Here is a 21071-nt window from a genome sequence, read left to right as displayed (position 1 = left end):
GTCCCAGATGTCAGGGCATATGTCCTGCAGAAGTTGGTTTGGGGAGATCACTCAAAGGTCTATTTGCCTTAGAATATGGGATCAGGATGTCTTCCAATCTGAGGAGGATGGGCCTATTGCTACCCTCTGTCTTTTACTTCCTCTATTCTGATGCTTTGACATGGGGGGGGGGGAGGGGCATGGCTTGCTGACCTTGGAGGGAATTAGGGCTGGCTAATTCCTACAAAGAGTAATCAACTTGCTTGTGAGCACACTTTTCAAATGCAAACCAGTCAATCCAGAGCCTGTACTCCCAACCACTTTCTCCAGAGGCTCTTACACTTAGAGCCCCCAATCCCCTGCCCTAGGCACTCAGGGCGGGTACCGGCCAACCCAAGCAAGACAGCCCTGATGCCCAGAGCCCACTGAGATCATTCAAACTAGCCAATTCTGAATCTGCTTAGCCTGCCTCGCCGATCCCTCTTGCAGAAACCACAGTCAAAGCCTTGGGTTCATGTTCCCCCTCCCTTTCCTTCCTGACCCACCCTGGGGCTTCCCGGTGTGGCCCTGTGTGGCAAGCATGTACTCCCTCTCTTGGGTTCTGCACGTATAACAAGCTGTCTGTCCAATGGCAGTGCTCCACTGATCTGTTGGCCTCACCATATCTGAATTAATGATAAAACCTGTATTTTAAAATAGAGGGGGCAAGGCAAAGCAGAGAAAGAGGGATTTAAAGAAGCCCCTTGTATACTGAATGGGAGCGTTAAACTTTTTGACACCAGGGGCATCTCCCGTGGGGCTGGGTGAAGACCGTACCTGAAACACTGTCATTATTGCTGCTGGAAAAGTGTCGAAGTTGGTAGGAGGAGTCCCCTCATCAAAATTAAACCTGCGGGGAGGACACACGCATTTCACATTGGCCCCACCCTGGGTGCTCTGAGGGCTTGGCTCAGCATCCTGTCTCCAGGGCAACATCTCCAGCATCTCTGTTCTCCAGAAGGACCCCCTGACTGGTACCCGGGGCCCCTGACTGGTACCCCGGGGTGAGTGCATTGGACATCGAGGCCATGCGGAAGGTGGTCTGAGGGATGGAGGTGAGCCTGAGTCTCTGGATGCTTTGGACCTGGGTCTGGGGACACTTGACCTGAGGCAAGCAGAAGTCGGGGAATCTGCTCAGCACTTACTGGCCGCCAAAGAGTTGCATTCCCAAAAGGGCGAAGACAACGATGAACAGGAAAAGGAGGAACAACAGGCTGATGATAGATTTCATGGAGTTGAGAAGAGAGACGACCAGGTTCCTGAGAGATGCCCAGTACCTGCCAACAGCGGCCAGGTGGGGGAGGGGCGGTGAGGACAGGAGAGCTGAGCCCACTTCCCACCGCGTTGGAGGGGGCTCCAACCCTGGTCCCCCTCCCCACCCCTGCTGGGATGCCAGGGAGCTTCAAGGACTTACTTTGTGACTTTGAAAATACGCAATAACCTGAGGGCTCGTAACACGCTGATTCCAAAGGATGTGCCGGGTTTTATGACGGCCCAGATGACCTCGAAGATGCTCCCGATGATAACCTAGAACAGAGAACCTGGTCTTATGTCCAGGGACCTTGAAAACATGCCCTGGCTCTAAAGCTTGCAGGAATCCAACCAAGCTAGCCCCTGGATGGAAACAGGGGGAGGGTCTCAGACTCCTCTCATCTCTTTCTTGAAGTTGATTAATAGGTCACACCGAGTAAAGAATTCCTGAAATGCACAACTGCAAAGTGAAGATCCATGTAACTTCCATCTCCATTAAGAAATAGGACATGTCAACACCCCAGAAGCCTCGAGAGACCCCTAGAGATAACCACCATCCTGAATTTTGTAATAACCATTTCCTAGCATCTTTAAAAAATGGAAGTGAAATTCACATAAGACAAAACTCACCATCTGAAGCACGCAACTCAGTGGCATTTAGCACATTCACAGAGTTATGTGACCTTCACTTCTCTCCAGTTACCAAAATATTTTCATCACCTCCAAAAGGGAGTCCAACCCCATGAGCACTGCCCCCATCCCTCCACCGCCCCAGTAACCACTAATCTGCTTCCGGTCTCAATGGATTTGCCTGTTCTGGACATTTCATTTAAATGGAATTATGCAGTATGTGACCTTTTGGGTCTGGCTTCTTTCACTTAGCATAATGTTTTCGAGGTCCTTGCCTTTTTAAAGTTTTCAAGCATCATCCCTAGCCAATACACTTTAATTTTATCCATTTGAACTCCCATGGGCAGAACCATGCTGTACGGACTGATTTTTGTCAGGGTCTGCCTCCTTTTGTGCAATACCATGCAGGTGAAATTCACCCAGCTGTTGGGTGTGACTGTTGCTGGTTGTCTCTCACCCCCGTGGAGAATTCCATTATATGGCTAAGTCACAACTTGTTTATTTATCCGTGCTACTGTAAAGGGATGTTGCATTATTCGGTTTGGGACTGTTACAAACACAGCCACACAGATCATTCTTGTGAGTTGCTGTTGCATGAACCTCTAGAATCGCCAAGTCTCCCCTGCAAAGGAAGGTCTGCACACCTCCCTCCCACTGGCAGTTGGCTAAATATTTTGGGGGCTCTGCATCTCCACCAATATTTGGGATTACCCTCTCATTCCTTCTGCATTCAGCTGAGGCTCTCGCATCCAGGGATGACCCCTATCCTTCCCTTTCTGATGTCCCCAGGCCTCAGCCATGTTAGGTAAGAGCTGCAGAAATGAATTCTTTACCAACCAGAGCACTTACCCCACAGTCAAAGCAGTTGAAGGAAGAGTGGAAGTAAGGCCGCGTCCCAAGCCCGTACATTTTTATAAACATTTCGGACATAAAGAGTCCTAAGAAAATGAATTCTGCATAGTCTAGAAAGGAGTGGGGGGAAACAGAGAGGAGGTTAGGTTTGTGGGGTGGGGGTGGTTCCCCGTGGCTTTGACTTTCCTGTTAATAGCTATCCTGTCCTGCTCTGGCCTGGGAGGCAGGGACAGAGGACAGTTGTTGGTGGCCTCAGCCAAAGATTATGCAAGGCTTCCTTTCCATGGGGCTCAGGTTCTCCTCTGTTAAAGGGGAGGAACAACAATTGCCCACCCCCCACCCTCCAACCCACCATGGCCTGACTAATCTTAAAAAGGAGTGAAGAAAAGTTCCGTGGCTTTCCACCTTGTAGTTTCTGCCCTGGTTCAGTGATAACAGCTGGACACGGGACATGGCCAAGGACCTAGGTTTTGTGATGGCTGGTGGGTTCCTGGGTGCTGAGCATGTTTTTAAAACTAATGAACCAACAAACTAACTGACTAACTAATAAAATAACAATGGTCCCAGGATGTTAGTGTGTCATAATCTAAGAATGATGATCAATCTCCTTTTATATTCCTGAGCTTGCAAGGAAAAATAGAAATAGAAATCATAATGGTGTCCTTTTAGTAATCCTTGTGTCGGGGATTTAGCTGGAGATTCAAGGGCAGCCCATCTAAGGTACAGCTTTTCTGCCAACTTGGAAAACCCATCTGAGGTCCCCTGGAAGAATCCTGTCTGACTGGTGTCTAAAAGTCTTGAACAAGATCAAGCATTCTTGTTCTTTGTTGAGAAGGCATAATGGTGTAAATGCCCTGGGGAGAGGTAACATAAGGGTAATTTGTTTGCTCCAGCAAAGACATGGCTAATTTCAGGACCCTTTCTCGGAGAGCTTTCTTGGTAGGGTGGAAGGATGAGTCATCAGGAAGGGTATGGATACTCACCCAGTGGATGGGAAGGGGGGATATGGCGGGGTCTGAGGGGGAAGAAAACGCATAAAAAGGAAGCTGGAGGACCCAAACTTCCAAGAATGTCAATTTTGGTCACATAACTAATTCTGTTTGAAAGTCAAGGGTATTTATTATACCATTCTTTTAAGAGATGGTTTGAACTGTCAAGGTCCTTCATACTCATTCCTGATTGAAACTTCCCCTTAGTTTTTTGGACTCAAGGGAGCTCCTAGGATCTGAAGGAAATCAGGGTCTCCAGGATCATCAGGCCAAGATATCAGTGAGGGAAATATGTCTACAACATCTGGTGTATTCTAAGAACCACCAGAAACAACTCTGAGAGTACTTAAGAGTTTCTGAGGTGCTTGCTTCCCAGTTACCATGGAAACCTGATTTCTGGCAATGCACAAGACCTGAGAGAATTGTCTATAGCACTGGTGGGTCTGGAAGAACTTTCAGGGCCGTCAACTCCAATTTCCAGATGAGAAATTCAAGACCCCAAGAAACTACCACACTTCACTGATTCCAAGACAAACACTTTTGTTCAGTTTGACATCTGTGAATTCAGGGTATATCTTAAAATTGACATGTCCCAGTTTAAGATGGTAGCACTGCTTTATTTCTTAGCGGCAAATAAAAGAAAAGGGTGCTTTATAACTGAAGATGCTTTCAACTGATGAATGATGGGAGTGACTTGTCCGGGGTCACATGATGAGTTAGGAGCAGTGCAGACACTGAGAATCCAGGTCACCTGGTGACCAGGGAAGGGATCTGTCATCAGATCCCTTGGATTCTAGGTTCAAATCCTGGCTTTGTCACTTACTAGCTGTGTGACCCTGGGCAAGTTACTTAACCTCTCTGTGTCTCAGTTTTCTCAACTGGGGATAATTAGAGGACCATTACAGACACAGAGTCCCAGGGCAGGAAGTTCCAACCCCCTGCTCCTGAACCAGGACAGACAGAGCAAAGTGATTAGTGTGGAGAATATAGGAGATTAAAAATAGACTACAGAAGAGGTTAAGACAAGAAGTAAAGAGTCCTCATTTGTAAGACTCGAGGGGGACCAAAGCAATTACTAAGGTTGGAACTAGGTCAGGGCTCTCAGAAGGAGAGCTGGTCCCTGGGGGGTGTCCTGAGGGGTCAACAAATGTGACTGAGAACAAGAAAGGTTACAAGGAAACAATGACCTGGACCAGGCTTCTGGGCCTCTCTAGCCTGAAGACTAGACTACCTCCAGTGGCTGTCTGGGTGAATTCCAAATCAGGTCAGAAGGGGAAAGAAGCCACAGACCTAAGTTCACAAACATGCAGGAGGAGAGTAGCCAGCAGGCAAAAAGGTTTAGGGAAATCTTCTCTTAGGGTTCAGAAGTCCGAGCCAGGGCATGGACTCGCCTTCCGCACTGCCCAGACACTATTCTTATTGATTCCTCAGAACTCTTTGTTTTTTAAATCCTAGTCAGAAGTCTCCCTACCTTTCACTGCTACTCCTCACCCCCACCTGGCCATTGACTCTGATACTGTCTTATGCTAACTCCTGGAATCTGGGAATAGGTCCAGTGGGGCAAAGCCTTCCTTAGGGGTCCTTGTTTCCACTGAAGGAGAAAGAGGCCCTCACACTTGTTGGAGGAGATCTTCTAGAAATGAATTCTAGGTTTAAGGAAGTCAAAAAGGGCAAGAGAGGAAAGGCAGAAGGTTTGAAAGAAGAGGAGAGAAGCCGGGAGTGTCAGAAATGAGTAGAGAGATTGGGGACAACATAAGGGCCACTCTTTGTCCCTAAAGCATTCCCATCTCTCAACCACAAATTACTTATTTTAACATCCTCAGAAATGGGCCCATTAGTTAGATGTGTGTTTCTGTCTCTATCTGGCTGTCCTGTGGTCTCAACCCTTTTCTGTCTCTCTTCCAATGCCCCTCTCACCCCTATGGCTCTCTCCTAAAAAAGCACCACTGCAGTATTTGGTGGCCCGCATTCCAGCTTCCAGCCCCCAGGCCCAAAGGAGTTGGGCTCTGATATTGTGGTAGCAGTTACAGACACATCCAATCGAAAGGACAGGTTCAACATGAGCCAAGGAAGGAACACGCGCCACCGGAGGAGGACAAGGGGAAAAGGTTTAGGAAGGGATTAGGGAGCGGGCGGGGGCAGGGCGGGGTGGTACTCACAGAGGAAGTCGGAGAGCCACTCGGGCTGGTTGTAGTGAACAATAGCAACACAGAGCGTGTTGAGGGCTACCAGACTGAGCACAGTCCAGTAGAAGGCCTGAGTTTTGACCATGCGGCGGATGTAGAAACGCATCCTCCTCTCCTTTTTGTGAAAAAAAGTCGAGTTCTCCAGCTTGGCACTTTTAATGCTGGCTCGGGCGAAGGGAGACCCTGCCAAGGAAAGGATGGAGAATGTCAGGGTGTTCCTGTGGAGGAAATTAACTGATGTGCGGCCCAGGCACGGAATCTGGCCAGGGGATCCATTAGCCTCCCCGGTGAGCACTCTGGCCCGAGGGAATGATCATGACCCAGGGCTTAGCTTTCCAGAGATGGAGCTAACAGGAAGGCGGAAATACCCAACGAGCGCTCTGGATGTCGGGGGTAGGCAGAGGGCTCTTCGCTGATGGAGTCAACTTTCTGTGTCTCCTTCTCCTGGTCACATCTGATGATTCTGGGGGTCATGCCACGGGGGGGATGAGGAACGAGCTCAGGACCCTCAGTGCAGAGGCAAGCAGCAGAGCTTCAAGCTTGGGAGGCCTCCCGGAAGAGGTGTGAATCGGACCCTAGTTTTCATGGACACCTCACTTTAGGCATGATCACCGAGGAATGAGCCTCCAAGGGATCTGCCTGCATATACTTTTACTTGTGGAACATCTACTATGTGCCAGACTCTCTTCTAGGTGTTCCAGATACACTAGTTAACAGACAGAGCCCTGGCTTTCTGGGTCCAATCTCCATTTGGGGAGAGAGACAGGAAATACAATAAAAAGTAAATTAGTAGTGTGAGGGAAGTTATAAAATACTTTGGGGGAAAAAGAAACAGTAGTGTAACGGGATGGGGAACCCCAGGAAGGGCCATGGGGCAATCTGCCATATTAAGTCAAGTGGTCAAGGTGAAGGTGTTGACCTAAATCATCTCAGTAATGAAGGAAGAGTTAACAGGTCTTGAGGCAGCAATATGCCTCCTGGCATATTTGGGGAGTGGCATCTGGAAACCAGTATGGCTGGAGCGGAGGAGGTGGTTAGGACAGGAAGCGGACAGTGTGGAACAAGCAGTGCATTATGGGCTGTGCCGAGAACCTGGGCTTTTGCTCTGAATGAGATGAGGACCCCAGAGGTCTGAGCAGAGGAGGGACAGGACCTGACTCAGGTGCTCACAAGCACCCCTGGGCAGCCATGGGGGGAACAGACTGTGGAAGGCCAGGGCAGGAAGAGAGAGGAGGCGACAGCCCTGGTCCAGGCCAGCAATGATGCCACTTGGCTCCAAGGTGGCAGAGAAAGCAGAAGAGTGGGCAGATTAGGGATGTGTTACTTAACGGAGAAGTCAACACCCACCGCGGGATCAAGGGTGGGTATGAGAGAAAGGGAGGAGCCAAGGTTTTGGGTCTGAGCCCCTGGAGGGACAGAGCTGCCATGCGGTGAGTGTGGACGGGTTTGTGGGGCGGTTTGGAGCTCGGTTTTGGATGAGCTGTTTTAATCTTCTAAATGATTTCTTCTTGAAAACGTTCAGTGGCACTCATTTGTTTGTTTATTGTGCTTTGGCTCCTTCACTCCTTCCTCTGTTCACAGCTTGTTCACTGACCCACGTATCCATTAGCTGATGTGTCCAGTTACGCGTTCGTCCACGCGGCTTGTGCACCAACCCCATCCCACCAGGCAGGCACGGGACATGGCAGACATCTCGCAGGATGCCACTTCCTTCCTGGTCACCAAATTCTACTCAGCAGCAGCGGGCCAGGCATGGTGGCTGGACCCCAATCTCATGTCTATCACCCGCCTGACCTCACAGGCATTGAGAACCCCAGGGTGGCTCTTCAAGGGCCTTCCCACTTGGGACATTTCTGGCCCCGGTCTCTGCAGCTCCCGAAGGTGTGCCCAGACCCGCAGGCATCCACAGGGTGTGGCAGAGAGAAATGAGACTCTTGAAGGTCTCAGGTCAGGTTCGAATGCTCCGTGGGGAGGAGGGAGAGAAAGAGAGTTGGGGTAGAGCTCAGTCACTGGGCAAGAGGGTCCCCATCCCTACTCATGGTGGAGCCACGCTGAAAAGCTGGCTCTTTCACCAACCACCAAATGACCTTGGGCAAGTCACCTTGCATCTTGGGGCTCCAGTGTCTCAATCTGTAAACTGGGGACAACCACACTTCCTACCTCGCAGAGCTGTGGGGAGGAATGCATCTTAGCATGATGCTGGCACAGTATGCTTATTGGCCATGATAATCTTCTATAATCCCAAGAGCTACAGTGAGGATCTGGTTCATGCACCAACTTATAGAGCAAGTTTTTCCTGATCACTGGCCTGGAGACACATCCCTCAATCCCAGCACTCACAAGGAAGGGAGAGAGAAACAAATGTTAATTGAACACCTACTACATGCTAGGTCTCTATTAGCTATATTGTACCTGTGTATTGTCATCTGTGTTGTATTTCACGCTCCACCTTGCACCATCCTTATCTCTTATTTTTTCTCTGTGGTCTGGAATTATAATTGTGGGCAATCTTTAGATCTTAAAAATACATTTTTAAAAGATTTTATATATATATTTTAAAGATTTTAAATTTATTTGACAGAGAGAGAGAGAGAGATCACAAGCAGGCAGAGAGGCAGGCAGAGAGAGAGAGGAGGGGAAGCAGGCTCCCTGCTGAACAGAGAGCCCGATGTGGGGCTCGATGCCAGGACCCTGAGACCATGACCTGAGCCGAAGACAGAGGCCCAACCCACTGAGCCACCAGGTGTCCCAAAAGATTTTATATATTTGACAGAGAAAGACACAGTGAGAGAGGGAACACAAGCAGGGGGAATGGAAGAGGGAGAAGCAGGCTTCCCGCCAAGCAGGGAGCCTGATGCAGGGCTCGAACCCAGAACCCTGGGATCATGACCTGAGCTGAAGGCAGATGCTTAATAACAGAGCCACCCAGGTGCCCCTTAAAAATTTAAGGCACCCTTTAAAGATATAAGAGATTTTATGAAACCCAACAGATCCAAGATATTATAATTTCCACATAGCATCAGTATAAATCTATGTTAAGGAGATAGTTTACACCTTTTTTTTTTTTTTTTTTTTTTTTTTGGTACTAGGACTTCAGATCTGATGTATTAGAATGAAGCACATTTTGGTTCTCACAAGCTGTACTTAAGGGATCAAGAGCTACAGGTGGCCAGTAGCAGTCTAGAATGTTCTCTGGTGAGGACAACAGTCTGTCACCAGGCTTGATCTGGGGATTTGGGTAATTTACTGGTCCTTAAAATTCTCTGTAAATGGAAATAGGTCCTGCCTAAGTTGTGGGTTGGACTGTGTGTCTTAGAGAGATGTGCTGAACTCCTAATGCCTGGTACTCGAGAACACGACCTTACTTGGAAGGAGTCTTCGTGGTTGTAATCAGGTTAAGACAAGGTCACACTTGACTTGGGTGGGTCCCAAATCCCACGACTGGTGTCCTTATAAGAAGAAAAGAGCCACACAGGTGCTCAGGAGGGCCACGTGGCAACAGAGGCAGAGACTCAAGTAATGCACATAGAAGCCAAGGATCCCCAACACTCCCAGAAGCCACGTGGGGCAGGGAACAGATTCTCCCCTGAAGCCTTTAGGGGCAGCACAGCCCTGCCAATATCTTGATTTTAGTTTGGACTTCTCACCTCCAGAACAGTGAGAAATCAGATTTCTATTGTTAAGCCCCCAGTCTGTGCTATTGAAATATGGCAGCCCTCATAAATGGATACATGCACCCCATTCTGCATAAAACCCAGTTTAAAAACTCCTCCTTCATGAAACTTTCTTTGCTTTACAACCAAATACCTCCCAGCCCACACAGCCAGCCATTAGGTTCCTCATAATTAGTCTTTGTCGCTTTTAAGTAACTTAAACTTATCTAATTACTTTTTTCATTTCAGAAGTAATGCCCATCACTAATTTGTATGTTTTAGAAAAATATCACATAGAAAGTAAAAATACCTTGCAATCCTCCAAATTCCACATTAAAATTTTTTTCAATTTCCACATTTTTATTAAGTAGCTCTTATACTTAATATTGTTCTTAAAATGGGATCAAAATTTTTATATAATGCTGTGCAACTTGCTTTTTTCACTGAGAAATTGATTTCAAACATTTTTCCATGCCAGTAGAAACCTTGTTCTTTTTCCTGGCCATGTAATAGTCCATCATGTATAAATCATGTAATTTCTTTAGTCATTTACCCATTTCTGGGCATGTGGGTTGTTTCTGGTTTTCCCTCTTTAAAAATTTTTTTTTGTTTTATTTCTTTATTTGACAGGGAGAGAGAGAAAGAGAGCTAGAGAGAGACATGAGAAAGGAGGTGCTACAGAAGGAGAGGGAGAAGATTCTCCACTGGGCAGGGAGCCCGATGTGGGACTTGATCCCAGAACCCTAAGATCACAACCTGAATGAAGCCAGATACTTAGCCGACTGAGCCACCCAGGTGCCCCATGGTTTTCACTTAAAAAAAAAATATTATATTTTTAAGTAAGCTCTACACCTAATGTGGGACTCGAACTCATGACCTTGAGATCAAGAGCCGCATGCTCCACTGACTGAGCCAGCCGGGCACCCCTGGTTTTCACTCTTTTGAACACCAGAAACAACACTGTTGAGAAGAGGCATAGGCCTTTTGCACACATGGAAGAAATGCTTTTGAAGTGGAAATGCTAGGTCAAAGAATATAAACATCTATAATTAAATAATACCAAACCATATATCAGAAACACTGCGGATTACACTCCTGCCAACAGCATATGACTATGCTCATTTCCCCACATCCTTGCCAACACTGAGTAGTATCACTTTTTCATTTTTTCTAGAATGACTGATGAAAATAATTTCTCCATCAATTAAGAGCAGGTGCCTAATCTTATCCATAGGGGAGACCCTGACTTGAGTATACCAAATTTTTTTTTTTAGCACCTGGCATTTAAAACAAGAGGTCTGAACAAAATGTGTCCGCCTATCAAAATACAACAAAACGTTAAAAAAAAAAAATGGAAGCAACCTAATTGGCAAAAGGTGTGGGCCAGACAGAACCCATCAAATACCCAGAGCACCGACAGAGTGCTCCTGTTCTTGAACTTGCTGGAAGGAAGGAAACAGATAGAGTCCACAAGTTGAAATAGGTCGGGTTCATCATTACAAGGAAAAGAGTGTTTTGGCTAGAAATAAAAAATGCAAATTAAAACAAGCTTTAAGGTATCATTACAGACTTACTTCACTGGGAAAGAAAATGAAATGGAAAATACGCAGTGGCCGGGGTGTGGGGGGGAGGGATCCGTGATCATATGAGTACTTGGCAGGTTTATAAATGGGTTCAGTGCTTTGGAAACTCAGAATGGCTCTGTGAATAATGAGTTGAAAAGCTGTTAATATCTTTGATCCTGTAATTATCCCCAAGGAAACACGCCCAAAGGGTGGGGGGAGTAATTGTGTATCAATGTTCGCCGCGGTGCTTCTAGTTGGGGCAAAAATTGGAAACAACTCCCAACACCATATGACGGAACCACAGCCAAGCAAACTGTAGTGTAGCGCTCTTTTGGAGTATGGGCACTGCAGGGGGAATGATGTCGAAACTTAGCATTCAGGTCAAAAACTAGGGTGGAGTGAAAACAGCAGAGTATAGAACAGTTGGTGCCTGTGGACTAGAGCTATGTGTGTATGTTAAATTCCCTTCTCCCCTTCCTTCCTTCTGTTTTTTTTTTCGGGGGGCAGAGGGGCAGAGGGAGAGAGAGAAAATTTTAAGGGGGCTCCACGCTCAGCACAGAGCCGGCTATGGGGCTCGACCTCAAGACCCTGAGATCATGATCGGGGTTGAGATCAGGAGTTGGACACTTAGCCAGGCACCCCAGAGTATTTTATTTTTAAGTCATCTCTGCACCCAACGTGGGGCTCGAACTCACAACCTCGACATCAAGAGATTCGTACTCTACTGAGTCACCCAGGCTCCCCTCACCTTCCTGCTTCTCTGCCTCTAGTTTTTCCTTGTCTCTCTTTTCTTCCTTCTTCTTCTCTCCCTCCTCCACCTCTCCCGCTCTCCTCCATTCTTCCTTCCTCCAGCCATACAGTTTAAATGACTTCTCCCCTCAGAGTCACGGGAAAGGGTAAATGTCTCCTCCCCCTAAACACTGCCCTTTGTGTTTGTCCCCACAGCAACAGACCGAGTACAGCCTTTCCCATGGTCCTCTCTGCTTTCACTGCCACGGCGAACTCCTACTCATCCTTCAGTTCTCAGCTTCAGTGTCACCTCCTCTGAGAAGACTTCCCTGATCACACCCCACTCTTCCAGAGCAGGCCGGACCCAGGGCATCTCCTCCACGGCACCATTACCATGACAGGTTTATTTCAGTAATTATCTGTTCAACATCCGTGTGCTACACGGACTGCATGCTCCGCGTGGGTAGGGATTTGGTTCCTGTCTCATTCACAACGGGCACCTAATAACAGCAGCCCCTCAATGAATACTAATGGCATCTAGTATCATGACTGGGAGCTTATTCTCTGACAGACACCCTGCTAAATGCTTAATGTGGATTATTTTAAGTTTTCACAACAGGATTAGGAGATAGGCACTGCTGTTATTCCTGTCATCGTATCATCTGCCCCAGGACACCCAGGTGCAAAGGGGTCAGATGAGGGACCCAAGTCGAGGGAACGTGGTTCCCAGGCTTCCAGCTCCCATCTTTCCTGCGATCAGTGAGAGTTGAGCGCCAGGCTGGGGCAGGAGGGACTCACCCACAGAGGCGATGTCGGCCAGCTGATCTTCAGCCTCCTCCGGGTTGAGCAGGTCTGTCTTGCTCTTCTTTATGGTGGCTCTCCGCAGAGCTCCAACAATGGAAACATGGCAAGAGAAAAAGACGTTACCCTTTTTGAGAAAAGAACCATACCTCGGTGTCCTTGGGTTCTTGGGGCCAGGGACTTGCCATGTGTTGTTGGGTTAGCTAATCCTCGTGGCCATCCGGGCTGGTGGGAAGTAAGAGTATGCCCATTTTATAAAAGTGGAGACCGAGGCTCATGGATGTCACATGACTTTGCCCCAGGGGTAAAGATGAGAACCGAGTCCTGTTTGGTCTAAGTCTGGGCTCTCAGCCACCCTTCCCCTTTGGGCGTGCCTGGGACCGGACATACAAAGACACCCATGAAAGCAGCACACCTTCAGCACACTTGCAGGCAGGATGGGACTGTGGACGGCTTTGCTCAGTATTTAAGTTCTATTCCTTCCCCACGAGCTCTCCAGGGGACAGTGAGTTCAGTCACATACACCCCCCATGAGTCCATCTCTTCCCCTTCCCCCCAAATTGTAAAATCAATTTTGTAATCTATGGAGATCAAACTCCAGCTCCTTTACTTCCTTTTCAATCTTGGTATTGTTTAATCCAAAGTCCTTGCTCTGTCTAGCCAAATTTCTAACACGGGAGACTGTCCTGAATAGTAAGCTGGATTCTTGGCTATTGATCTATTTAGTGAACACAGATGGGGCTGACCCTGGGCCAGGCGCTGTAGCAGGCATTCTATTTGCAAGCATTAATGCAATCTCCATAAACAATCTGGTGAGGTAGGTATTATTACTCTTGTACCCATTTGATGGATGAGGAAGACTGAGGCACCTGACTCAAGCACAAAGGGCAGGTCAGAAAATGTAAAGCCTACACCAAGGTCCTGAAATGCCCCCAAGAAGCAGATTTGCACCATGCTTGTGTCTTCCTGGTCCTGACCTGATCTTGTGTTTGTTCTTGGAGTCACCTGGGCCCTGAGCATCTATTCCCTGGAGGCCTCTTAGAACCAAAGAGTCTGTTCTCCCAGCCCTGGCTGCTGTAGTCTCCCCTGGGATCCACCCCCACACCCCGAGCCAGGTTCAGAGCAGTTACCATCAAAGGGATGCCTCTGCTCCCCGTCGGTTTCATCCTCCGCGAGGATCACCTCTTCTAAAGAGGAAGAGCACATAGTTAAGCTCCAGCGCCTGCAGGCCCCTCCTGGGCTGGGTTCCCTTGAATCAGGAAGGAGAAGGGTCTGCCCAGCCACCTTCCTTCTCCTCTTGCTGATTGAGGCAACTCAACCAGCTACAAATGTGCTGCTCTGTTCTTCCAGACTCCCAGTCTCACTGCAGCCAACACCACCTCCCTCAAAATGAAACGCAGCTTCCTTACTGTGACCTTTATCAGGCCTTGCCTGATGTGGCCCCTGTCACCCCTGTCACCTCCCGGTCCTTGCTTCCTCCCATTTTCCTCTGCACATATTCTGCTCCAGCCACACCGGTTTCCTGGCTATCACTCGATGCTGCTCCCACCTCAGGGCCTTTGCACTTGCTATTTCCTCTGCCCGGAACTCCCTTCATTAGACATCCACAAGGCTTCCTTTGGGTTCTGCTCCAACGTCAACTCCTCAGCTATTTCCACGCCACCTCGTTCGGACCACCCCACCTCCTCCAGCTTTTTTTCCACTTCCTACGCTGTTTTATTCTTCTCAGCATTGGGGAACACTCAACACCAAATGCCCTTGTTTATTTTCTGTCTCCTTCAGTAGAACATTTAGGAGCCCCAAGCGTGAGGATTTGGTCTTTTGGTCACTGCCATATCCTCAGTGCCTGGAACAGTGCCTGATACACAGGAGGCGCTCCATAAACGTCTGCTGAATGGCCGAACCAATAAACACGCACCCACTGTGTGTTGGGCCCTGCCCTTGCTCGGTGGCTTAGCTTGGAAGCTCTTACTGCACAGTCCCCAGCCCTGCAAGGGAGATGCTATTGTATCTCCACTTAACAACTAAGGAAACTGGAGCGCAGGGAAGTGAGCATCGCGACTAGGAGGTGGCAGAGCTGGGATGTAAACAAAAAGTCCCTCAGCCATTACGTGACACCTTATCCTGGTGTCACCCTGAAAGTTTCTCTACCCTGTTCCCGATTGCCTGCTGCAGAGAAGCGAGGCCACCTGACCAGGTCCTCTTTCTCCTGCCATCAGGGCCCTCCCTTCCCCCACTGGCGAGCTGCATGCAGGACTCCGTGTGCTCCGAAACTCTCGGAATGAAGGCCTCACCTGCTTTTGAGATCCACTCCATGTACCCATTGAGCTCTCGTTCAATCTGCTGCTGCCTCCTGAGCTTCAGAAAAGCCCGCCGGTTCTCCACCCGCTCCCTTTCTTTGGCAAACTCTCTGCAGAAGCACGAAAGAGCCAGGTGTGGCTGTTGTTGACATTTTAGGGAGTGTGTGTGTGTGTGTGTGTGTGTGTGTTTGGGGGTTCAGAAATCCCTGGAGGGCAGGCAGTGGACTTTAACACGAGAAATCATGTCTCCTGAGATATCAGAACACCACAGGGGTTGGGAGTATTTCTGCCAGCTTCCCACCTTATCCAACAACTGCACTCAGGTAGAGGAAAAAAGTAAAGCCACAGAACCATGCCATGCCAACCACTGCTGGCCGCGTACCCCACTCTGATTCTCTGTACTCTCAGGTAGAGAATATTTTCAGCCCTCTTTTAAGTGAGGCCAATGAGACATAAGCTGAAGATTTCTGGGGTAGCCTGAAATATATCCTTCCCCTTTTTGTTCCCTCTCTCTTCGTCATGTTTGGAGTGTGCAGTGGCCTCTCTTGTGAGTGTGAGGCAGCCGTCTTAAGACCGTGAGGCATCCATGAGACTGAAACCCTCTGTCTGGTAAGGATGTCAGAGTAGAAAGCTAGAATGAATTGGGGTCCCTCACGTCACCATGGAGCCACCATTCCAGCCCCTGGACTTCTTGTGATGAGAAAAACAAAAATCTATTTATGGAGCCCCCCAATCTCCAAACCCACATTCAATCCTGGGGATAAGAGACACTATGTGTCATGAAAATGCGTGTTTGATTGTATACGGAAATATACAGTATATTTGGAAAATGGGAAGGGGGAACCCAATCTATTAGTTTTTAAAAAAATTTAAGTTATAAAAAGTAAAGCACTATAGAAGTTTCTTGTGTGGTGGTTGTGGTTGGGTAAGACTTCTGAATGAGAGGTCTGCATTGGAAAGAACCTTCCCTTTCTCTGGGTGGAGGTTGCTCAATGCCAGGGGTACAATGTTGTGAGCTAATGTTGGACTGGATTCCAGACCTCATGAGTCCTTTTCCTGGGCGCTTTTAGCAGTGCACAACCTGTGCACCTGTACCTGACTTGCTAATAACTTCCTGGCTAACCCAAGACAAGGGAAGGTCTATTTTCTGCCTGGAGAATGAAAACAAAGGTTTGATGGTCTCTTTATGGTCAGAAGATAGTGAGGGGGTGTGGGATGGGGAGACTAGCAGAGACTTACCCTGACAGCACACCCAGCACGAGGTTCAGCATAAAAAAGGAGCCAATGATGATGAGGGGGATGAAGTACAACCAGTTCCAAGTGTTCCCTGAGGCATCGTTGCTCTGTGGGAAATGAGGACGGAAAGTAGGTGAGAGTTCATGGGACTCAAGTATGACCTGACAGGTGGGAGAAGGGGGAGCTCTGCCCTCAAATGTCCTTGGCCTGTGGAGTTCTGGAGCTCTGGAAGCATAGAGAGAGAAATGGAACTGGATCAATTAGTGGGGGAAACCCCAGAGGTACCATTAGACAGACAAAGCCCCCTCTTAAGCATGTAGGCCTCACAGGACCCAGGAACTAGCATGAAACTCAAGAGAACATCCCAGACCAAACTCCAGGAAAAAAGAAGGAAAAAAAAAAAACCCCAATCAAAATGTAGAAATGATCCCCTGGTTCCCTCCTTCTCCCTGATATAGTCACACTCTTCCCTTAGAGGAAGTGCATGAAGGCAGGGCCTGAAGGCCAGGTTAAATCACCAAGACAGATGGCAGGGCAGTGAGCCTTTTCCTCAAGGGTCTCCCTCCTCTATGCTCTGCAGCCTCAATGTGAACCACAAAGAAATTCCCAGATGTGCCCAGCTCAGTTTTCGAAAAGGCAGGGAAGATGTCTACAAGTCAAACATTCTTCTCTGGATGGCAGAACACTGTGCCAAGAAGGAAGTAAGAGGAGGGGATGAAAATCAAGACTAGAAAGAGAAAGAAAGGGAGAAATATAAAAACAGGTGCTCATGGAGTACTTGTGCCAGACGCTCTATTAGCTATGTTAGCTTAGTTACTCATTTAATCCTCATGATGACCCTATTCTACCATCATGCCCATTTTCTAACTGGGGAAACTGAGGCCCAGAAAGTCAAAAGTGCCAGTCCAAGGTCCCAGAGCCAATTGGTGGTAGACATGGGACTGGATCCAGGAGGTGGGGACCCAGAGCACATGGAGGTAACCTCTGTGCTGGGGAAGCCCTGGTGTCAGCAGCTGGAGCAGAGGGAGCCTTATGGTGGTTCATCAGGTCTGGGACACCCATGGAACATGGCTTTAAAAGCTCACCTTTAAACACACCCATACGATGCTACTTCTCCTGCCCCTGCTCCCACCAACCACAAATACTAGGATGAGAAAGACTGATTCTATCAGGTGTTGGGGAGTCTGAAGAAACTGGAATCTCCCTTATGTTGCCCATGGGAGGGTAATATGGTGTATGAGTGCTCTGTGCCTGTGGTAACAAAGAACTACAACCAGGGGCCTTAAAATAACAGAAACTTATTGTCTCACAGTTCTTGGAGTCCAGATATTTGAGACCAGGGTGTCAGCTGGGTTGGTTGGTTCCTTTTGGAGGCTCTGAGGCTGAATCCATTGTATGCCCCTCCCCTGGCATCTGGGGGTTTGCTGACAATCTTTGGCGGTTCCTTGGCTTATAGACACATCACCCTGATCTTTACCTTCATCTTTGCATGACATTCTCCTTGTGTGCATGTCTGTCTCTCTGTCCAAATTCTTTCCCCTCTTTTAAAGATGTCGCCATATTGGACTAGGGCCCACCCTAATGACCTTATCTTCCACAATGATCCCACGTCCAGTGAAGGTCACACTTTTCTCGTACTGGGTGTTAGGACTTCAGTATATGAATTGGGGGAGGGAGGACACAATTCAATCCATAAAACATGGTACAACCACTTTGGAAAAGGGGTTGGGAATTTCTACCAAAATTAAATCACATACTTGTACTACCACCCAGAAATTCCACTCCTGAGTCCTGGGTCGTTACCCAACAGAAATATGAATGGCATGGACAAGATTGTTCATAGTGGTGATCTTCATAATAGCCCCAAACTGGAAATGGTCTGAACCCTCATTAATAAGAGGTTAAATAAATGGAATGTCATGCAATGAATGACTGCCACTTGTCACATGAAACCTTACGGAGTTAGTTAGTGTCAGGCAAAGGAAGCCAGACAGAAAAGAACATGTATGGAAGATTCCATTTCTACGAAATACAAAAGCAGGCAAACTAGTCAACCATGTCTGAGGTCCTGATGGGGCACCCTTTGTGGAGGGGGCCCCACGGGGCTTTCAGGGCTGAGAAGGTTCTGTTTCCTGATCTGGGGGTTGGTCACACAGGCGTGCCCAGTTTGTGAAAATTCATCAAGCTCCTCACTTAAGATCTGTAGGTTTTCTGTATGCTTATTTTACTTTACTTTTTAACCATATTTTTTGGGGTCAACTTTACCTTAAAAAGGAAGAAAATTTTGACCCATGGTATAACATGGAAGAATCTTGAGGACACTATGTTGAGTGAAATAAGCCAGTCATAAAAAGGCAGAGGTTGGGGGTGCCTGGGTGGCTCAGTCAGTTAAGTGTCTGCCTTCAGCTCAGGTCATGATCCCAGGGTCCTGGGATTGAGCCCTGCATCGGGCTCCCTGCTCAGTGAGGAGTCTGCTCCTCCTTCTCCCTCTGCCCTCCGCCCTACTTGTGCTCTCTCATGCACTCTCTATTTCAAATAAATAAATAAATTCTTTAAAAAAATGCTTTATGATTCTACTTCTATGCAATCCCTATAGAAGTCACAGTCACAGAGATAGGGAGTAGATGGCGGGCACCAGGGGCTGCAGGAGGGAGCAGGGAGTCAGTGTTCAGTGGGGACACAGTCTATTTGCAAGATATAATGAGTTCTGGAGATGGGTGGTGGGGATAGCTGCACAACAATGAGAATGTACTTACTGCCACAGAACTGGACCCTTAAAAATCATTAAGACGGTAAAGTTTATGTCATGTACCACCATTAAAAAATGGAACACAAAGCGAACCAACAAACAAAGCCAACTTTCATCATGGACACACACAAGTTCTGGAAACAATATGTCAGGGCTCCTCGTTCATGTCCTTCTTCCAACAAACACCCAAAGTTCTGATGTTTTGCTTCTAGAAGGTTCTGGAAGAAAGAATGGAGTCAGCAGAACAGGGCTGGACAGGAAGGCAGGACTGGGTTTGTGCTTTTCCTTTCCAGTGCTGCGGCAGCTGAGGCTTCTCATGCCTATTCCTTAGGCTAAATATAGTCCAGGGAGAGAAAGCCCGCACCAGCCAACACAAGAAAAAGTCTGGGCCATCTCAGGAAACAGGTTTGGGATGGGGACAGAGTGGCGGGTGGGGGAAGAGAGGTGGGATGGAGCAGGGAGAAACAGCAGAGGCCCCTCAGAATTGAGGCAGCCCCTCCATCTCAGACTCTGCTCCCAACCCAGCTCCCCAGTAGGCTTAGGACCCCTCTGGTCCATGACATGTTGCCCAGCCTAATAACAGACATACCCAGTGCCAGGCACTCAGTCTACCTGAGCTCAGTTAATCCTCTCATAGACCCCAAAAGGTGGTACACAACTCTTCCCATCCTCCTTGGAGGGTAAGGAGAAGTAAAGTTCCATGTCCAAGGTCCATTCTGGGTTGCCTTTTGTCTCCCCACTCTCCCAGTACGTGGGAATGTGACTTTACTTGGAAATAGGTCTCTGCAGCTGCCATCAAGTTAAGGTGAGGTCATGATGGTGGGGGGGGGGCTCATCCAATGTGACTGGTGTCCTTTTAAAGAGGAAAACACCAGGTTGAGACAGGGACCTGCAGGGGAGAGGATGGCCACATGGCTATGGAGGCAGAGTGTGGAGGGAAACCAAGAAGCACCAAGGGTCAACAGCCACTGGAAGAAGCCAGAACGAGGTGAGGAAGGGTTCTACTGAGTCTCAGACGGAGCATAGCCTTCCTGACATCTTAGTCTCTGGTTTCTGGTCTCCATGAGATGGCAGCCACAGAAAACAAATATAGCTACTAATTGGCAGAGGTATCCCACCCACCAATGCCCCTGTCTGCCCCTGGATAACTCTTCTCTAGTCACATGGGCTCCTTTCAGCTCCTCAGATACACTAGGCATATAGTCCCATCTCAGGACCTTTGCACCTGCTGCTCCCCCCGTTGGAAGGCTCTTCCCCCGGATTCCTACATGGTTCCTCCCTCACTCTTCTTCAGGTCTTTGCTCAAATGCCACCTTCTCCAAAAGGTCTTCCCTGATGGCTCTTTATTTCTAATCCCATTTCCTGTGCCAGATTTTCCCTTAGCTTCACCCTCTCTATACTTTTCCTATTTCTCCTGCTCACGGCCCATCTCCCCAGCTAGAATGTCAGTTCCACAAGGTGCTCTTTTTGGTTCTTGTTCACTGCTGTATTCCCTAGCACAATGCCAGGTAGGCAAGCAGTGCACAATACATGTTTGTGGAATGACTGAATGAGAGGAGGGTCCAAGTTCCCCACACATCCCGCGTCATCAGTTCCCAAGCTGTCCTCCCTCTCCCTCCTCCCTAGTTTGCTCTTCTCCCTGGGACTGAGAGAGAACTTGTTCTCTTTCCAGTATGGCCCCTGGGGTCTGCTTGCGAACAGTATGGGAACTACGTTTCCCAAGAAGGCTAGAGCTGCCACCGCTATTCTGATAGCAGACAATGTAGGGGGTCCAAACGTCCCCTCCTGGGTCTGACCTCCTTTGGCAGTTCAGAAAAGGGCGGGTGTGTGCACGAGTCTGGTTGGCGAAATGGAGGAGGATGGAAACTTGCTCACCTGTCATAATCAGGAATCCTGAAAAGGACGGGTTCTTAAGAGTCCTGTCTTTTTCCCAAAGGCTCAAAGCATTCCAGTGCTTGGAACACTTTTTCTTATTAGTGCTGTCACTAAGTATTTCTGGTGATATGGTGGGATGGCCCGTCCCAGTCCCCCTGTGGTTGGCTGAGGGCCTCATGCTGAGTGCTGGCCGATAAGGAGTGAGTGGAGACAGCTGTGCCACTTTGGAACACTGAA

General features: G+C 48.3%; 1 protein-coding gene across 15 annotated transcripts in view; it reads right to left on the bottom strand.

The window, feature by feature from the left end:
- The window catches only part of CACNA1A (calcium voltage-gated channel subunit alpha1 A), a 287509-nt gene that overhangs the window by 81260 nt on the left and 185178 nt on the right, over window positions 1-21071 (bottom strand). For 11 of the 15 annotated variants that reach the window (XM_045083255.1, XM_045083256.1, XM_045083300.1 and 8 more), the window contains 9 exons: window positions 16214-16317; window positions 14969-15084; window positions 13805-13861; window positions 12672-12764; window positions 5900-6109; window positions 2749-2861; window positions 1433-1545; window positions 1164-1295; window positions 796-868 (listed from right to left, as the gene is read on the bottom strand). In XM_045083255.1, the coding sequence (XP_044939190.1) occupies window positions 796-868; window positions 1164-1295; window positions 1433-1545; window positions 2749-2861; window positions 5900-6109; window positions 12672-12764; window positions 13805-13861; window positions 14969-15084; window positions 16214-16317 (1011 nt within the window). The remainder of the gene's footprint in view (window positions 1-795; window positions 869-1163; window positions 1296-1432; window positions 1546-2748; window positions 2862-5899; window positions 6110-12671; window positions 12765-13804; window positions 13862-14968; window positions 15085-16213; window positions 16318-21071) is intronic. The other 4 variants (XM_045083266.1, XM_045083277.1, XM_045083299.1 and 1 more) reach the window with 1 other exon arrangement.

The sequence above is a fragment of the Mustela putorius genome, unplaced genomic scaffold, assembly GCF_011764305.1.
Source record: "Mustela putorius furo isolate JIRA1106 unplaced genomic scaffold, ASM1176430v1.1 tig00000095_pilon_pilon_pilon, whole genome shotgun sequence".
NCBI classification, from domain to species: domain Eukaryota; kingdom Metazoa; phylum Chordata; class Mammalia; order Carnivora; family Mustelidae; genus Mustela; species Mustela putorius.
Note: the sequence above shows the minus strand (reverse complement) of the source record. Positions and strands in the feature narration are given on the sequence as shown.